We start from the raw sequence: 18,167 nt of genomic DNA, 5'->3' as shown, positions 1-18,167 counted from the left end.
GGTTGTTTCACAGGTTGCTTTTTCCCCTTTTATGGTTTTTTTTTTAATGAACTGTAGAACAAGGGAGAGAAAATCACCAAACACTCCGAATTTATGATGTGATGTTAGGAAGGTCATCTTTACTGTTCATGATACAGATAAACAGAAAATGAAGCAGATGAAAGGCCCTGGCGTTATCTCTAAGACATACATAGGAAAGGGCATGGGTGCTGCTGAGAGGCTGTAGCTCCTAAGAAGAAAGAAATAAAGAAAATAAATCAAAAATGTTAAATAACAGGAATTAAGAAAATGCCGTGGGCTGACTTCCCAGGATGTTGGCACAGCACTTACACTGAACTGGGCAAGGGCAGGCTGGGGCTTCCTAAAGCCAAGTTAACCTCTGTGTGGATCATTAACTGTAGCTTTTTCCATAGTGAATTGCACTCTTATGAAATGCTTCATTATCCCTTGTTTTGTTCAGCATTCACTCCTGTTAGATTTTGACTGGATATTAACATCCCTTGCAAAAAATTTAATATTCTTGATAAATGTTTTCTTTCAGTGATGCAGATATTTTTCAGGATGAAAACACCTATTGTTATTTCCCATCTATTTTGACATGAATTGTCCTTTGGAAAGAGGTTTATTTATGACAGGCTACATTTTGCAGGTTTATATCTAAGCAGAGAAATTCACAGAAATGCAACAAAGGAGATGGATGTTGACATTACAATGAAGGATGTACACCATTTTTATTTGTGGTACTTATGCTTCAAGTACCACGTTGCTATGATATTACAGGATAGGTTTAGTAATAGAAATTAAACTTCATCTTGGTCTTGGTATTGAAAAACATTATCCTGTCTTTTTCCTACATTTTTGCTTTTTTTCCAAGTACTAGTACCTCCATGTGCCTCTGACAATTTTTAAGCATTTCATCTCTTTCAAAGTATGTGTTTCTGCAGATCAGTGCTATTTGCAGAGAAGGTGATATTTCCAACAAATCTCTCTCTCTGGGGAAAGCGTGTGTGTGTCTGTATGTAGGTGCATCCATTTATCATGGAATCACAGAGTGGTTTGGGTTGGAAGAGACCTTCAAGGTCATCCAGTTCCACCTTCTACCATGGGCGGGGACACCTTCCACTAGCCCAGGTTGTTCCAAACCCTGTCCAACCTGGCCTTGGACACTTCCAGGGATCCAGGAGCAGCCACAGCTTCTCTGGGAAACCTGTGCCAGGGCCTCACCACCCTCACAGACAACAATTCCTTCCCCATATCCCATCTAACCCTGCCCTCTGGCAGTGGGAAGCCATTCCCCTTGTCCTGTCCCTCCATCCCTTGTCCCAAGTCCCTCTCCAGCTCTCCTGGAGCCCCTTTAGGCCCTGGAAGAGGCTCTAAAGTCTCCCTGGATCCTTCTCTTCTCCAGGTGAACCCCCCCAGCTCTCCCAGCCTGGTTCCAGAGCAGAGGGGCTCCAGCCCTCGGAGCATCTCCGTGGCCTCCTCTGGACTCTCCAGCAGCTCCAGGTCCCTGTGCTGTTGTTCCCCAGGGCTGGAGGCAGCTCTGCAGGGGGGTCTCACCCGAGGGGGCAGAGGGGCAGAATCCCCCCCTCCCCTGCTGCCCACGCTGTGGGATCAGCCCTGGGCACGGGGGGTTCTGAGCTGGTTCATGTCCAACCTCTCCCCCACCAGCCCCTCCAGGACCTTCTCCCCAGGGCTGCTCCATCTGTTCATCCCTGGCCTGGATTGATCCAGGGGCTGCCCTGACCCAGGAGCAGCACCAGCACTTACTCTCGTTGAACCTCATGAGGTTCCCATGGGCCCTTTTCTTGAGCTGGTCTGGGCGATATCATACCACATATTGTATTGTGAATTTTGAGCTATAAAGTACCATACGTAAAGTCCTCTTCTCTATTCCTTCCAAGGCATTTCGTGTCTGACATGATTTATTCAGAAAGGAATGCATAAGCTAAATTTGAAAATTGCCTAGAAATTCTGTATGTGCTGGTTTGAGAACACGTGCCTTGGGAATTGCAGTTTGTGCACCAAGAGGGAACATCCTGCTGAAGAAGTTTCTGCAGGGGGAATGGACAAAATTCTGCTCTGACCTTGGCTTTTTAGTAGTGCCACTCAAAATATGTTGGTTTTTTTTTCATGTCTGGAAATACAGTAAAACTAGGTGTTTGAGCCAAAATCATAGTATGGATGGTGCTACTCTGCTGAATGAGGTGGTAATACACTCAATGTATTATGTTTTATGCACTTCCTGCCTAAAAGTTGTCCTGATCAATGTTGAAATTTCACTCAAAGTTCAGGAAATAATAGATTAAGGTTGTTGAGAAATTTTAATTCATTATCTTTGTTTCAAAAGCAAAATACAGTGTTTAATTAAGTGATTGTGCATTGTGCTTTGTTCTGAATGTAGCATTATTCACTGCTTCGGGTTTTTTTACATTGTCTTTATTCCCCGTGTGGCCTCAGGCACACTGAACACATGCCATCTAAACTTTATCCGGAAGACAAAAAATACTCATTTCCTTAATTACTGATCTTTTTAGAGCCCGTGGTATTCATAACAGTTTTTCAGCGGTTCACAAATACTCACAGTGAAGATATAGGGAATTGAGAAAAAAAAAAATCTGCTGATCATGAATAGTTTGTGGAAGATATCCACAGATATCAATGTGTTATCTTTCAATTTCTTCCCTTATGGGGTTCTGGAAGTTTAGAAATGGCCTCATTGTTATGTGAGAAACAGTCCTTGCATCCAAAATTATGTTTCAGAGAACACCTTAGCAGCGAGACCTATGTCAGGTTTGAATTTTTGGTCGTTTCTGTAGGGTCCGTAGGAATGGCTTTGTTGTGAGTAAATGCAATACTGATATATGAAATACGTTTAAATAAAAGATAAAAAATTGATATAAGTACAACACTGATCAGTCCAACTTATTTTCCTTATTTCTTTTTGACCAAAGAGAAGGTCAGTCCGTGAGGAAAACAGTAAACTCCTTCCTGTGGAGCAAGAAGGGTGAAGAGACCTTTCGAAAGAAAGGCAGGGGGAGAGGAAATTAAGGCATTAGACAAAAATAATATTGTCTGTCTACAGGACGATGATGTGTCCTCACAGCAGCTTGTTTCTTGTTCTACTGCTTCAGTATTGAAAATTGAAAATTTTATGAAGTTAGGTCAAAGCCTGGAGAAGAGAAGGCTGCAGGGAGACATGAGAGCCCCTTCCAGGGCCTAAAGGGGCTCCAGGAAAGCTGGAGAGGGACTTGGGACAAGAGATGGAGGGACAGGACAAGGGGGAATGGCTTCCCACTGCCAGGGCAGAGTCCATGACGACTCTCAGTTACAGAAGCAGGCTCCAGACTCATATTCTGCTTAAGTCTTATCCTAAAGAGGGCTGTTAGCAATGCACATACCCTGTGACCTTCTGCCTATGAAGCAAGTCTGTTAACTCCTAAAGTGGATCCAGATTCCTTCCTGTCAGAGTGAGTTCAGAGAGGCACAGAAATTTTCTTTATAAGTGTAGCAAGGGCCCAGATACATATAAATACATGTGTGCATGCACACCCAGTGTAAGCAAAGCTGTGCCAAATCAAAGCTGCTCAAAGGGCAGGGATTTGGACCTTAGGTTACATGGCACTGGTGTCTTTTTAATTTGCATGTTGTTGTTTCTTTGTTCAGAGTCTGTCTTCGGGTTTTTGGGTGGGAGTTTTGCTCAGGCTGCTTTCTCCAGCAATTTCCTCTTATTCTCACCCACAGAGTTTTGTCCTAATTCAAGGCAAATGTCATCTCTCAGCAGCTATGAGACACCCTGTTGAATGAAGAGCAAGTAGATGAAATAGAGATATTGTGGGCTCTGCCCGTTCAATATTCTTACAAAATAATAACAGGGCAAACACAGGGATCATTGAAAGGAATTACATTCATGCCTTGAGACACCTAAGACAGGTTTGGGATATTAAGCTCAGAATAAACTTTATATTTACTCTGAGCTTTGAAAACATGTACTCTGTTTATACTGGACTGCACACATTTTCCTCCCTTAGCTTTCAGCCTTCCAGAATTCAGTTTCCAGCTTGCCACTCTCTTGATTAGAGAAAAATACAGGAGAGAGAGGGTGCTCGGCAAAGTGCCCTGTCAAATCACTGTGTTCTGTAGGATTTGCCTGGGGGAATTCAGTCCATGGAGGACCCAAGCCTGGTTATTCAGTTTATGCTTTAACACAACATGGAGTTAGAAAGATGGTGTTCCTAATCTGTGCTCCTCATCCTCGCCTGACCCTGCCCTTCAAGTGGAATTTCAAGGATGTTATTTGGCATGCCAGACTAAAGGGGAATAAAACGATCTGTACCAAGATACAGGGGAAGTATTTTACTGCTTTCTGTTCCTTTTGCTTCTCTAGCGATAGGAGCATCAATTTCCCAACATTGGCTGGAAAGAGGCCATGAGCTGCCGAACAGTTTATGCCTTCGGTTGAAAAATACATTTCCCGGTCTCTGCAAATTAAACTCTTGGCTTATTTTGTAAATATTTACTTTAGTCTTGCCACATCAAATTCCTTTCTTTCTTGCTTTTACTGCTGTCATTGTCTTTTAAAGTCCATTTTAGCAGGAAATCCTGTTCGTTAATGAAAAGCCTCCCTTAATTGTTCTAAGTTGTTTCTCAATTTGCTTGTATACATACCAGTGTGTGGTGACTGCGTGTTTTTTCTACTTATTATAATAATATTCTAATTAATAATATTGTCCTCTATGAGACAGAATGTGGTATGGCTTTATAGCACATGGCTTCTAGATAACATACATATCACGACTTGGTACGTAAGCAGTGACAGATAAAAGCATACTCTTTAAAATTAATGGGTTGCTTTTGTCGGGAATAAAGATATCTCAAAGTACATCATTTTTTATGATGAAGTTTAGGATTGGAGAACTGAAAGAGTGGTCTTAATGCTTGCTGTTTAACAGGCAGATGGGACAGAAATCATTTGCTTACCCAGGCTGCATTAAAATCCTCTGTGGTGCGTGAGGGTGGCTTGAGAGAGCGATTCTCTAAATGGGTGTGTAGTGACAGGACAAGGGGGAATGGTCTTAAACTGGCAGAGGGGAGATTTAAATTGGATGTTGGGAAATAATTCTTTACTCAGAGGGTGGGGAGGCCCTGGCACAGGTTGCCCAGAGAAGCTGTGGCTGCCCCTGAATCCCTGGAAGTGTCCAAGGTCAGGTTGGACAGGGTTTGGAACAACCTGGGCTAGTGGAAGGTGTCCCTGCCCATGGCAGGGGGTGGAACAAGATGACTTTAATGTTTCTTCCAACCCAAGCCATTCTAGGATTCTATGATTCTATGCTTCAGGATTTGCCCTGTAATATCCAGCAGCTGAGGCACACAGCCTGTTTCCAAGGTGACACAAACATATTTTTGAGAAGGCACTAGACAAGAAAAGCCAAAAAAAGTCAGATCACTGTCCAGCAAAGTCAGGACATGGGAATTCCAGCTTCATGAGGACTTTTTACTACCTGGGAGAAGATCTTTTAATCCCCTGATCCCCCCCTTGGTCCATCAGTGGTGCCCATGCAAATGATGTTATTTGTGTGCATGATGTTTGTGGAGTCTGGGCACCGTGAGTCTCTTGGTTTCACATCATCTCCACAAGCCAGGTGGACCTAATAGGAAGTATAGCAAAACTTTATTCAGGAGAAGTTAGTCATGCTTCACTTTACAAGATTAGGAAGAAAGGTATAAAGTGTGTTCTTACTTTCTGGTTAGCAATTTGATATCTTAATTGGTTAAATTCCCTTTCCTGGGATCCTAAATGTCTCCCAGGCATTAGAGTTGTGCTCAAATAAATAAGATCAGTGTCCCTCCATGGAATAAACTGCCCTGCAAGGCCCCTGGAGTTCTCTGTGGCTATTCTCTCTCCATATTTCTATTTATATGCCGTTACAGCTTGGATAATTCAAATGTAAAAAGCCTCAGGGGCTCTTTAGTAGACATGGGGCTTTGGGGACTTAGTGATTTTTTTTTCTGCATTTATTTGTGCTACGTGGATTTCTCCCAGGGCTGGGATCCTTAAGTGCTCACAGGGCACTTCTCCATCACCCACAGAAAGGCTGCACTTGCTTACAATCTGTCCCCTGTACATGACTTCAGGACAATGCATTTATTGTGTTTGAAATGAAACAGCACAGGGCATTTGTTTTGTTATGACGTCTTGTGTGACCATCCATGAAACTTTATTCAGCCCATGTATAGAGTTCTTGTGTCACAGCACACTCTTTTTTTCCTGTAATTCGTTAAAAAAATCAAGTCAAAACCAAAGAAGTGTTCCTTACATATACAGGAATCAAGGTATGGTTTTAACTTTTAGATGTCAGGTTTCAAAAATAAGATATTTTTAGCACTTGCTATAGAAAGGAGCTTTTTTTAATGTGATTGTGGCATTGTAAAACCCTATTGTTTGGGGAGTATTTGCGTAACGTGGTTTTGGTTTTCAGGGCTTACATTTAATTCTTTAAAATGAAGAACAATAGTACATTTGGCATGTATATGGGAGCAGACAGAATAAACAGCTCGGAGTATTGCTGAATTGTTTGAGAACATTCGTCATCAGATTTTTTGATCCGTGGAACTGGTTTTTTTCCGTCACCAGATAGTGGTTAGTGTTTGTGTGCTGTTCAGTTTGCTTGCAGCACTTCTGAACTGGGAGAGCGAGGAGAAAAGATTCAGAACTTCTGAATTCTGAGCTTCAAATAAATTCTGTGGAACAGTACTTTAGTCCTCAATAACTCTCCACTCAGCACATATAGAATATTTCTAAATATTCTGATAAATAAAAATTCAAGAGCTCATTAGTGATTTGGCTTGGGAGAAATCCAAGTCTTATCCCTTTTTCCTGTCATATAACTCAATCTGACCTTCCTCTGCTGATGTCCTCAGTCTGTCTCCCACTCTCTGTCCATGACCCTATTTTTAAGGCTTCCTCTCTTTCTCTATATCATGGCATCAGTCTGAGCTCATCTCGTATACTTGTTGAGATTCTCTTTCCTCCAAGATTTTTTTGCTCCTTTCTGCCATTGCTGTGACACTGTAAATAGGAATTTATTGCACCTCTAGCCTGGTTTCACCCTCCTTTGTAAAAGAGATCTGTGATTCTGTGATGGTGCTTAACTTTCTGTTGCAGTAACTTTTTTTTCTTCTGAAATCTTTTGGTTGGAAAAGACATCTAAGCTTGAGTCTGAACATTCCCCCAGCACTGCCAATCCCACCACTAACCCATGTCCCCAAGTGCCACATCCACAGGGCTTTTCAATCCCTCCAGGGATGGGGACTCCACCACTGTCCTGGGCAGGACAGCCCCTTCCATGGAGAATTTTCCCTAATATCCTGTCTAAACCTCCCCTGGTGTAACTTGAGGCCTTTTTTCCTTGTCCTGTCCCTTGTTCCCTGGCAGCAGAGCCCGACCTCACCCCAGCTCCACCTTCCTGTCAGGGAGTTGCAGAGCCAGAAGGTCCCCTCTGAGCCTCCTTTTCTCCAGGACGAGCCCCCCCAGCTCCCTCAGCCGCTCCTGCTGCTCCAGACCCTTCCCCAGTCCGTTCCCTTCCCTGCACACACTCCAGCCCCTCAATGTCTCTCCTGTTGTGAGGGGCCATATTTTAGTTAAAACCAAAGTCGGTTGCTCTTCCAGCAGCTTTGATGCACTATGGGCAGCTGTTTGCTGTGTGCTGGTCAACAGTTGCTGCTCCCAGGGTGAGATTCTTCACACTTAGGGAGCAGATTGGATTCTTTGCCGCTCCACTTATGCCTTTCAAGTTTGGCTGGATTAAATCTCTGCAAGTTGATCTTGTGTCCAATTTTTTGAAAGGTAAAGAAAAATCTAATCAAAACGTCTTTTCTCTTTATTTGCCACTCCTGTAACGACTCTGCCATTTGCACATAACATTTTATAGAATCGCAGAACATCCTGAGCTGGAAAGGACCCACAGGGATCATCCAGTCCAACTCCTGGCCAGGCACAGGACACCCCAGCAATCCCACCCTGTCCCTGAGTGCGTTGTCCAAACCCTCCTGGAGCTCTGGCAACCTTGGTGCTGTGCCAACTGCCCTGGGGAACCTGTTCAGTGCCCAACCACCCTCTGGGGGAAGAACCTTCCCCTGACATCCAACCTAAGCCTCCCCTGGCACAGCTCCAGCCACTGGCATTTCCTTATCATTGATGTATATCAATGATATCTGTCACCTTATATATCCTGTATGTTGAAAGTATTTTTTTAGCTCTAACAAGTGTTTAGTAGCTTTAGGTATTTAGACAGGCCAAGAATATATTCCTTTTTGGCCCTATTAAGAAAATTTATTTCAATTCAAATGTGAAGATTTTTCAGGCTGTTGAGATTTTCAGTTCATAGAGCGCATCCTGTGTTGCTTTTTATCATTCAACTGTCTTAATAAAAAAAACAACATCCCATGTGGTACAAAGTCATATGAATGACATGTATAAGCCTGTTGCAACAGGGGTGCTATTGTGCTTTATTTGATTTCTAGTCTCATTGAAAAAAATTGACAACGTGTATTTTTCAATGCCAGTGATATCCTCCTTGGAATGAGTCTTGCAATCACAGTTCCATTATTATGCTCGGGATAAACTGACATGTCATTTCCTTGGGGCATCCTATTTATTTTCGTAAAATAAAGCACACTGGTACCTTTCCTGTGCAAAGCTTTCAGAAAGCTCCAGTTTTTGGCAAATTCTAACTTTGGACTTCCTTTCGACTTTTAATTTTAATTCCCATATCTTTTTTTTCCAATTTTTCTGTTATAAAACTTCCATTTTATACATTTATTTTCTGATGTGAGAAGTGTACTTTATGAGCTGTTTTGAGCTGATGTAAATCAGACTTTCTGAGGAACTTGTTAAATGAGTCTCCCTATTGGCTCCTTTTTTTTTTTTTTTTTGGATCTACAGGCTTTGTGGAGTTGACTTTTTGAAAGCGTTAAGTTCATATATTACAGGTTTGAATTTTATTGTGTGTGCAAATAGCACTTAATCAAATCACTGGTATTTAAGCAACCATTACTCTTTAGCCTGTAATAATTTTTTTTACTTATCGAAGTTCAGCGTTGTGATAAATTAAAAACAACTTCTCCATGGGGGGAGACAAGAAACCAATGTTGTTTTTAATTCCTTAAAATCAGAAACACGAGACCTTGAGATTGTTGTTCCTTGTTGGCTGAGCTCATTGATGGTGTGATCTGTAAGAGATCATATTATCCTGGAATGGTTTGCGTTGGAAGGGACCTTGAGGATCATCTTCTTCCCACCCCCTGCCATGGGCAGGGACACCTTCCACTAGCCCAGGTTGCTCCAAGCCCCATCCAACCTGGCCTTGGACACTTCCAGGGATCCATGGGGCAGCCACAGCTTCTCTGGGCAACCTGTGCCGGGGCCTCACCACCCTCACAACCAAGAATTTCTTCCCAATGATGCCCAGCTGATAATTCATAATCTTCATAACAGATGCCAGCTGTTATCTCATCTTGCTGTTATTCCAGCATTTTATTTTGTTTGCTAAGCATTGGCCCATAAGTACTTCTGTGAGTGAGGGATGGGTTGAGGTACCAAGACGTTTTCACTGCTCTGAACGTGATTTGTTGTTATTGTTATAAAATGTCCATGATGGGGAAGGTGAAAGGGCTGTAGAGCTCCACAGCCTGTCTGACAGTCAGTGGAGAAGAAGGGATGAAAGAGGGGAATTATTCTGGTAGAAAAATCCATATTCTTGTCATCCTGTGCAGGCTGCCCTCAGTGACCACACAGTATATGTATTTTTCTATTCAATTTCAACTTGACTTTTACTGGGGCAAAAACAGAAGTGTGACTAGGACACATGAGGCAAACTTGGGAAACAGTCTTAATTTCCACTTCTCCGTGAATTGGCACTTTTGCCTTATTGTGGGGAGGAGAACAGGCTTGTAGTAAAGCATTTTTGCCTTTTTTAAGTTGCATTATTCATGCCTTAAAAGTCAAAATCAATCCCAGTGTTTTACAGACACTGCAGATGTGACTTCTGCAAAATCAAGCACCTCCTGTAGAAGGCAGAATTTGTTGATGGTGAAAGATATTTATGAGCTAAAGTTCATACAAATGCCTGTCGATGATTGCAGCTAAGTCTGTACTGAGATTTTTTAAATTAATTTGATATTTATCAGGGTGTTTTTCAGAGTTAGAGTCAGAGGCATAATAATAAGTGAATGACTTGGTGTCTAATTTTTGCACCATTTCAGGAGGCAACAGTACTTCCGTGGGAGCTCCAGTTTCATCCGTAAATCACATATCTGGCCTTATTTTTTTTCTGTTTAGCTGTAATGTTCCAGTTAAATTTGCAGTTCTATGTATTTTTATTACGAAAAATTTAGTATCAAAAATTCCTGCCTATGTGTCCCTGCCCTTCTGCTCCTCTAAGGGGTGGTCCTTTGAGAAGGATAGCGGATTTACGAAGAAAAGAATTTGTGCTGAGGTTTTTTTTAACCTGAATATCTGTGTCCTGGGCAGTGGTCCCGCAAAGAATTGTCTCAGCATGGTGTGAGGGATGTGAGCTTGTGGCAGGAATGCAGAACTTTGCAAGGGGAAGCCCCTGTGCCAAAGACAATGTGTAATAGCCCCTCACTGCTCCTTTGGAACTTGAGATCAGCCACCAAGGGCTTGCTTATGCCATAAACTCTAGTTTAGTTATAGTACCCTTAATTTAAAAAGAAAAGGTATTTAAGGAAGCAAAAATAGGATCTGAAGAAATAATCCTCTGTGCTTTTCCTTTACCCTTCTTTTTCTCAGTTCTCTACGTTTCTATCAGAGAAAATTAATTTGCTTTTTGCTATTCCAATTCCATGTGGAATACCAGTGTATGTGCATTTTCCTCTTCACATATATTGAATAAATGCACTTTCCAAAATCTTGATCCCTCTTCTTTGTTTATATTTAAATTTCCTTTTGAGCCAGAAGTGCTTTATGTATTTTGGAGAAGAATCTACGAGTTGGAAATCCTTTTTATTCCAAATTCTTCCTCTTTGTGAAATTGTCTGTATTTTCAGAAGCATTCAGACACCAGATTTAACCTGTTCTTGCTGCACCCTCCCATAAGCACCACCGGTCTGGTTTTAACTGATTATTCTGTCTCCACAGCACTAGATGGTGCTGATGACAGTATCTCTGAAATCTGAGCCTTCAAAAATTGGAAAAGTAGTGCTGCTGTTTCCAACCAAGGACAACAAGTTTGCACATCCAAATATACTGAATTGGGATAGAAAAAAACTTCAGACTTTGAATGCGATTAACAGAATATGAGAGGCGAAAAAGGTGGAAAGCCACAACTGTATCTAGTGGTAGAATTTACTGAGTTTGCTCTCAAGAGCTTGAGATTTGAGCTTGAGAAGCGTAACTAATTTGTCATGGCAGTGAGAATTGTTGGAAGAGCCTTCTCCTGAGGCTCTCGACTAACAATGTGGGGACGAGCACCGATACTCTGAGAAATCTGCGCTCTGTGAAGATCTCATCAAAAAATGATACGTTCTAAGTTTGAAAAATTCAGAGAACTACTTCAAAGTGCTGAGCATCATTTCCTGAGGCAGAAAAGCTTTCCAATTACATGCCTAAAAGCAGTGAAACTGTCCTCCAGTTCCAAGAAATAGAGGTTATCCAGAGTATAACAACAAGGGAGTTTTTTGCCACTTAGAAGTGAATTTTGTTCGTAGAGCCCCAGACTGGTTTGGGTTGGAAGGGGCCTCAAAGCTCATCTCATTCTACCCCCTGCCACGGGCAGGGACTCCTTCCACTGCCCCAGGTTGCTCCAAGCCCTGTCCAACCTGGCCTTGGACACTTCCAGGGATCCATGGGCAGCCACAGCTCCTTTGGGCAACCTGTGCCAGGCCTCCCCACCGTCACCCTTATTCGTGCTTATTGGTCATGGCAGCCTTTCCACCCTCTAAGGACACACATAGTCATCCTAGGAAAGCCTGTTAGGAGTCCTCTAATGGTCCAAAAAGAAGCCCAAGTAATGTTTTTAAACACAGAAAGTCTTAAAACATCTGAGCTATAACAAGATTAAATGGCCCCAAGTTGCACCAGGGGAAGTTCAGATTAGATATTTGGGAAAATTTCTCCGTGGGAAGGGTTGTCCTTTCACAGGCTGCCCAGGGTGGAGTCCCCATCCCTGGAGGGATTTAAAAGCCATGTGGATGTGGCACTTGGGAACATGGGTTAGTGGTGACCTTGGCAGTGCTGGGGGAATGGTTGGACTTGATGATCTTAGAAGCTCTTCTGCAACCAAAACAGCTCTAAGATTGGGATGGGGTTATCTGTGAGTTGAAAGCCATGTTTGAGGTACACAGGGCTTTAGAGAAGTATCTGACTCCTTGGAGCTGCTGAGCACTGGCTGGTGGCCTTTGCCTGCTGCTGCTGCTTCCACCATTCTCCTCATATATCAGGTTGTACCACCCTCTATGAGTGCCACTGCTGTACTTTTTTTCAAAATACAAGAAAAATATATTTATTTTTCCATATGTGTATGGACCTCTGATTTCACACATTACTTATAGCACTAAGCTAATCCTTTTTTCCTTAACTTAAGCTAAAATAAATTTGAAAATAGTATATACTAGTTAATGCAGTAACTCAGTGTCCAAACACCCAAAGCTTTTGTCATGTACTTGGATTTCTCCTGTCTAAGCAATTAGGTTACTACAATGAATAACACACGAGATGCTTGAGGATATATTGCAGTGTATTGCATGAGGTGCTGCACTTAAAATTTGCATTTTAGTGAACAAAAACTAGTTATGAACTAAAAATGCATGTATACCATTCCTTCTGTTACAGTTTGACTTTTAAGAATTTAATCATGAACATAAAATGTTCTTCACATCATTTATTGTATAGAATGTTTCTGATTCAAACTGCTGTTACTTACCAAGGTGTGAAATAAATAAATAAATTATAACTATCGTGCATTGCATTCTAAAGATCTTGTGTATATAATAGAACATTTCTTCTGACTGAATGGTCTAACTATTTCAGGACATTATTGTGAAATTATTTTGATTTTTTTAATCCTTTTTTTTTTCCAGTTTATTTTCTCTGTTGTCTAAAAAGCACAACAAAGTGCTGGAACAAGCCACACAGTCCTTAAGAGGTTCCCTGGGGTCAAGCGACTCTCCATGTCCTGATTATGTGAGTATCAAACTGAATGTTGCAGGGGGTGATTCAAAAACAAGTGGCACATTCCTAAACCTGCAAAGAATTCTCGAAGTGTGACAGCAGAGCAATCACCAACATCAAAATACAGGAACCTGTAGGAATGATGTCATGTCTGAGACGTCTTTAAAAAACCCAAGAATTACACTTAAAAATGGCAGAGCAAACCCACAGTGATTCAGAGCGAAGAAACTTGCTGTCAACTCATGATTTTCGAGCCGTTTGTAGTTCAGGATATTTAAATGACACAGTCGAAAACATTATTTTTAAGAGCGGGGCTTTGGCATCCACATTATGTTAAAATACCTAAAAATTATTGGAAACAATTCCCAGTGAGCCTTTGGGGGACTGCTGTAGTCACAGGGCAAATTGGTATGTTATGAGCACATGGATACTTACATTTCTCTTCAGTTTGCTGAGCCAATGCCCACAAATAGGCAACAATTTTGTAATTTAATTGCACGGCTTGTTGGAAAATCTCTAGTTTCAGTACAAGAAGGAGACGTCTTGCAAGGACTTGAATAATATCTTTGTACTGCTGAAGTATCTTTGGTTTGTACTCATTTGAACTCTCGCTGCAATACTGTGTGAAGAAAAAAAAGAAAGACTTGATTTATCAGTTGTTTTGGATTTTTGAGGATGAAAATGTAACAACTGTTTTATTTTCAGGGTTAATACAAGGTCCAGGACATGCCTGCTTGAGACTTTACATATCATATTACTCTAGCATTAAGTATAAAAATACCTGAAGAAATAATTTGATATAATAGTTTGATGACTTATATCTCATACAACTAACCAGGTTTCTTAACCTGCATCTTTTAGTTATCTCTGACACATACTCTACAAACTGGAGGCACTTTTTTATTCAGAGACATGTGGGTTTGTAAAGCAAATTAATCACTTGCAGGATTTTCCTGTGTATTCCTGCTGCCTTACCGTGCCCTAAGTCATGTGAAACTCCTAACAGCACCCGTGGTTTTAGGCCCTCTGATTTCCCTCCCAGAAATTGCTCTCAGACCTTTAATTTTCGGAACTTGAAACATTTCAGCAAGAACACCCTCAAATTAGTCTGTGGTTGAAGAGCAGGAGGTCCCACTCCTGTTTGCCTTGTGAGGTGATACACAGGCTGGATAAAGCTCTTTCATCTGCATGGGCATGAACAACTGAAAGCCCCCAAGACTTTGGACCCCTTGGCCTTTTTCTGTCTTTTTTCTGTGGGTTCGCTTCTGAGGAATAGGAGCCTCTTGTCAGGAAGATACTGATTTTATGAAGAAAGATCCTTACATTTTCTTCCTAAAATACCATCCCCGCTGTTCAGAGAAAAGCAAAACAGCATGATACATACATGTGTTTGTATAAGAGCACATATACATAAATATATATGTGTATGTTCATGCACACTTAGGCATGTGAAGATATATATTTATATATATATGTGCATATATTTTGGGGCTGTGTAAGAATTTGGTGCTGAAAAATATTTTGTAGGTTTTATACTCTGGAGTACAGCCAAGAGGCTCAGACACTTCACTGAATTTCTTGTCTCCTATGGTTGGTATGACGTAGGGGTAGAGGAAGGAAAGAGCAGTTGGAAAGATTGGTGCAGGAGAGAGGGAAATAAGTTCATGGCCTGTGTTTTGAAAGGATAAGGTAAACTGTTGTGGGTGGCTTTCTGGTCATTTTTTTTCCCTCTCCAATCGCTCGTGTTCCCACTCAATCTGAACCCATAGTCAGTTGAATAAATAAAAGTTTGGGCCGGATTTCATCACTTCAGCATATTCTGCTTCTGGAAGTTCGTGTTTATGTTGTCTGTAAGAATGAGGAAGATTGTAGGAACTGAGGTGGCTGAAATGTCTGAAGTCCTGAAGCCCGTTGTACCTCTGTGTTTCTGATAAAGGGATGATTCCCATATTACCTGCTCTGTACGGGTTTCTGGAGAAGAGAAATCTCTGGGGAGACCTGAGAGCCCCTTCCAGGGCCTAAAGGGGGCTCCAGGAGAGCTGGAGAGGGACTTGGGACAAGAGATGGAGGGACAGGAAAGGGGGAATGGCTTCAAACTGACAGAGAGCAGGGTTAGGTTAAATATTGGGAAGGAATTCCTGTCTGTGAGGGTGGTGAGGCCCTGGCACAGATTTCCCAGAGAAGCCGTGGCTGCCCCTGAATCCCTGGAAATGTCCAAGGCCAAGTTGGACAGGGTTTGGAGCAACCTGTTCTAGTGGAAGTTGTCCCTGTCCATGGCAGGGAGTGGAATGAGATGAGCTTTAATGTCCCTTCCACATTGTTCTTGTTGAGGTTTTTCTGGTCTTTAAAAAAGAAAAGAACAAGTTGTTTCATTTATTAAGGCTGGACCAGTTTCCTCATCCTTTCCTGATAAACTCCTGTCAGCGTGATGGGATTCAGGAGCAGGATGAAGAAGCCAGCAGGGAAGAGAGAACCACCCCCTGTCATTAAACCATTGCCTCAAAGACAGGATCCTTGGCCAGACTAATTCTCATGCTGCTTTGTTTACTCGTTGTTTCATAAGCTTTATTATTCATCGTTTTCATAGTAGCACTGACCTGTTTTGAAATACCACACTTTGATCCCGTTGTCCTTGTCTCCAGGCTTGAAGAAATGGGAAAAACCCAGTGAGGTTTATCTTTATTGCTTTCTCGCATTCCATGAAAGCACGTTTTCTAAAATTCTCAGCAAACAAGAAAACTGGTAATAAAATAATTGGGGATTTTTGCTTCTTTCAGTTCAAATCAAGACAAATTACTTAAGTAAACATATCAATGATTTTCTTGGTAATTTGATTACAGCCTAATGTAATTTATTAGATCAGAGGTACTTAGCAGCACAACTGGAGACACGCTAACTTCCCTTGGGAAGTAGCACGTCAAACGTGTTGTTGGAGCTACCATCTACCCAAGTAATTGCTTTTTAAGGATTTCATGGCATTGCTTATGATTTTTGAGCCCTTCAGTGCTTGTTATACTACAGCTGGTAACGAGAGAGTCTCCTTAACTCTTTCTGGGGAGAGAGGGGATGGAGAAGGAGGGAGTAAGTTTTGAATTTTGGCAAGCTTGTGTCAGGGGTTCAGGATTTTCTTGCTGATATAAGAAAAAAAAAAAAGAATTTGCTTAATGCAAAAAATTGAGTAAAATAAAAATCAAATATAGGAATAATTTTAGATTCAAATAGTTTGGCACACATCGTCACTTGAGTCCTGCCTTCTAAATTTTGGTTTAAAAAGAGATACATCGTTCTATCCAGATGAAGCTTAAATGTGTTAGGAAAAATTCTAAAAATAATCCCACTTAGTGCCAATATCTTCCATTATTTCATATATAGGACTATCATTTAAGCAGCACTTCGATGGTGGATGAAATTCATCGGGGGTAGAAGCAATGTATGTAATGTTAGATTTTCATATTTATAGATGTACTCCTGTCAATATATGAAAAGCCATCTTTTAATCCCCTGTCCAAAATCTGTTGGTTTTTTTGGGTTAGCTAGCATAGAAATAAATGCATGTTGGCAATCCAAAGGGAAAAATATGAAAATCTGAATGTAGTGATCTCTGTGTGTGTATATATATAAAAATATATATTTTAATATCTATTTATGTATATGAAGTCTGCAGTAGCAAAGCCTGGTGGTACTAGGAGAGTTCCCAATCAGAGCTGACTTTTCCTGACTCCTTCCCAATTCAGTTACATCTACCTGCTGTGCACAGCTGGTGCTACATGGAGGCCTGGAATTCTGCAAATGCTGATGAGTTTCTCTCTCATCTTGATAACCAGAATTAAGCTTTGCATTTGGGTGATGCGATTTCTGTGTTTTTTTTTCTTTTCCCTCTCAGTTTGTGCTCCATAATGGGCCAAATGAATTCCAATATTTAGATTCTTCTTTGATTTTTCCCTGATTTATATGGTAAATAGAAAGCAGCTGTCTGTTTAACCATCTAACTCTTGAAACTCCTAGGCCCCTCAAGCGTCATCTGGAAGTAATGTAGCTTGTAAAACAAAGCTAAGAAGAAAAAGCAATGTTTGTTTTATGTGGGATGAATGACTTCAGTTGGGGTCCCTCTAATTCGGCCATTATGAGGGTTATTAAAAAGCAGCATTACAAAAGTGGTTTCAACAAAAAAGGAATATTTTTGGGGGAAAACTTGTATCTTGTTATTACAGTTGATTATATTCGAAGCTCCAAGTACTTCATAAATAGTCCTTCGTTTTAGTTTCTACAACAGAGAACCAACATAATCTCCCCTCTGCACATCAATAGATGTTAAAAGGTTCCCTGTTTCATTTACTCCCCGGGAAGAAATTGTCTTTTATAATTAAGGGCACCCTATTTATCCTGGAAATTTGGTATTGCTAAAGAGTAGGTGAAATCAGGTCTATGAACCTGCAGTATTTGCTGCCTCTTAAATGTAATGAAACAGATCTAAAATCCATAAATATTCTAGATTCGGTTACGTGCAAAGAAGTTAATTATTTTTAGCTTATCCAGCCTTTAGCAAACAATTAATTCATTCACTATTGATGTGAACAATATTTGACCTTTAAATAAACGTTGTGGTGTTTTGGGAGTTGGAATGAGATGATATTTAAGGTCCCTTCCAATGCAAACCACCCTGGGATTCTATGAATTCTATGAATCATAGAATCATTTGGAGTGGAGAAGACCTCTAAGGTTGTTGGGTCCTATAATATCTTCTGTGCTTGCATATGTAATACTGCATTAGATATCCTGCAGCTCTATTTGATTTTTTTTTTATTGTCTAAAGAACAGTTTAGTACAGACCTCTGCCATCACACAGAGGTGTTTTCCTATAAACGTGTGCTGTCGTGAAGAAGTAGAAAGTCTTCCCTGCGATCATCTGATGACTCCAGTAATGATGCAGAAATTAAATTAAACCCACTTCCAAATAAACTGGTCAAGCATAATGGAGTTA

At 41.1% G+C, this 18,167-nt stretch overlaps 1 protein-coding gene across 4 annotated transcripts in view; it reads left to right on the top strand.

Moving 5' to 3' along the window:
• Positions 1–18,167, top strand: part of DYM (dymeclin) — a 215,703-nt gene that overhangs the window by 128,126 nt on the left and 69,410 nt on the right. For all 4 annotated transcript variants that reach the window (XM_027671645.1, XM_027671642.1, XM_027671643.1 and 1 more), the window contains one exon: positions 13,096–13,198. In XM_027671645.1, coding sequence (XP_027527446.1) covers positions 13,096–13,198 — 103 coding nt within the window. The remainder of the gene's footprint in view (positions 1–13,095; positions 13,199–18,167) is intronic.

This window comes from Neopelma chrysocephalum, unplaced genomic scaffold (assembly GCF_003984885.1).
Source record: "Neopelma chrysocephalum unplaced genomic scaffold, ASM398488v2 Primary Assembly neopelma1_97116, whole genome shotgun sequence".
Taxonomy (NCBI): Eukaryota; Metazoa; Chordata; class Aves; order Passeriformes; family Pipridae; genus Neopelma; species Neopelma chrysocephalum.
Note: the sequence above shows the minus strand (reverse complement) of the source record. Positions and strands in the feature narration are given on the sequence as shown.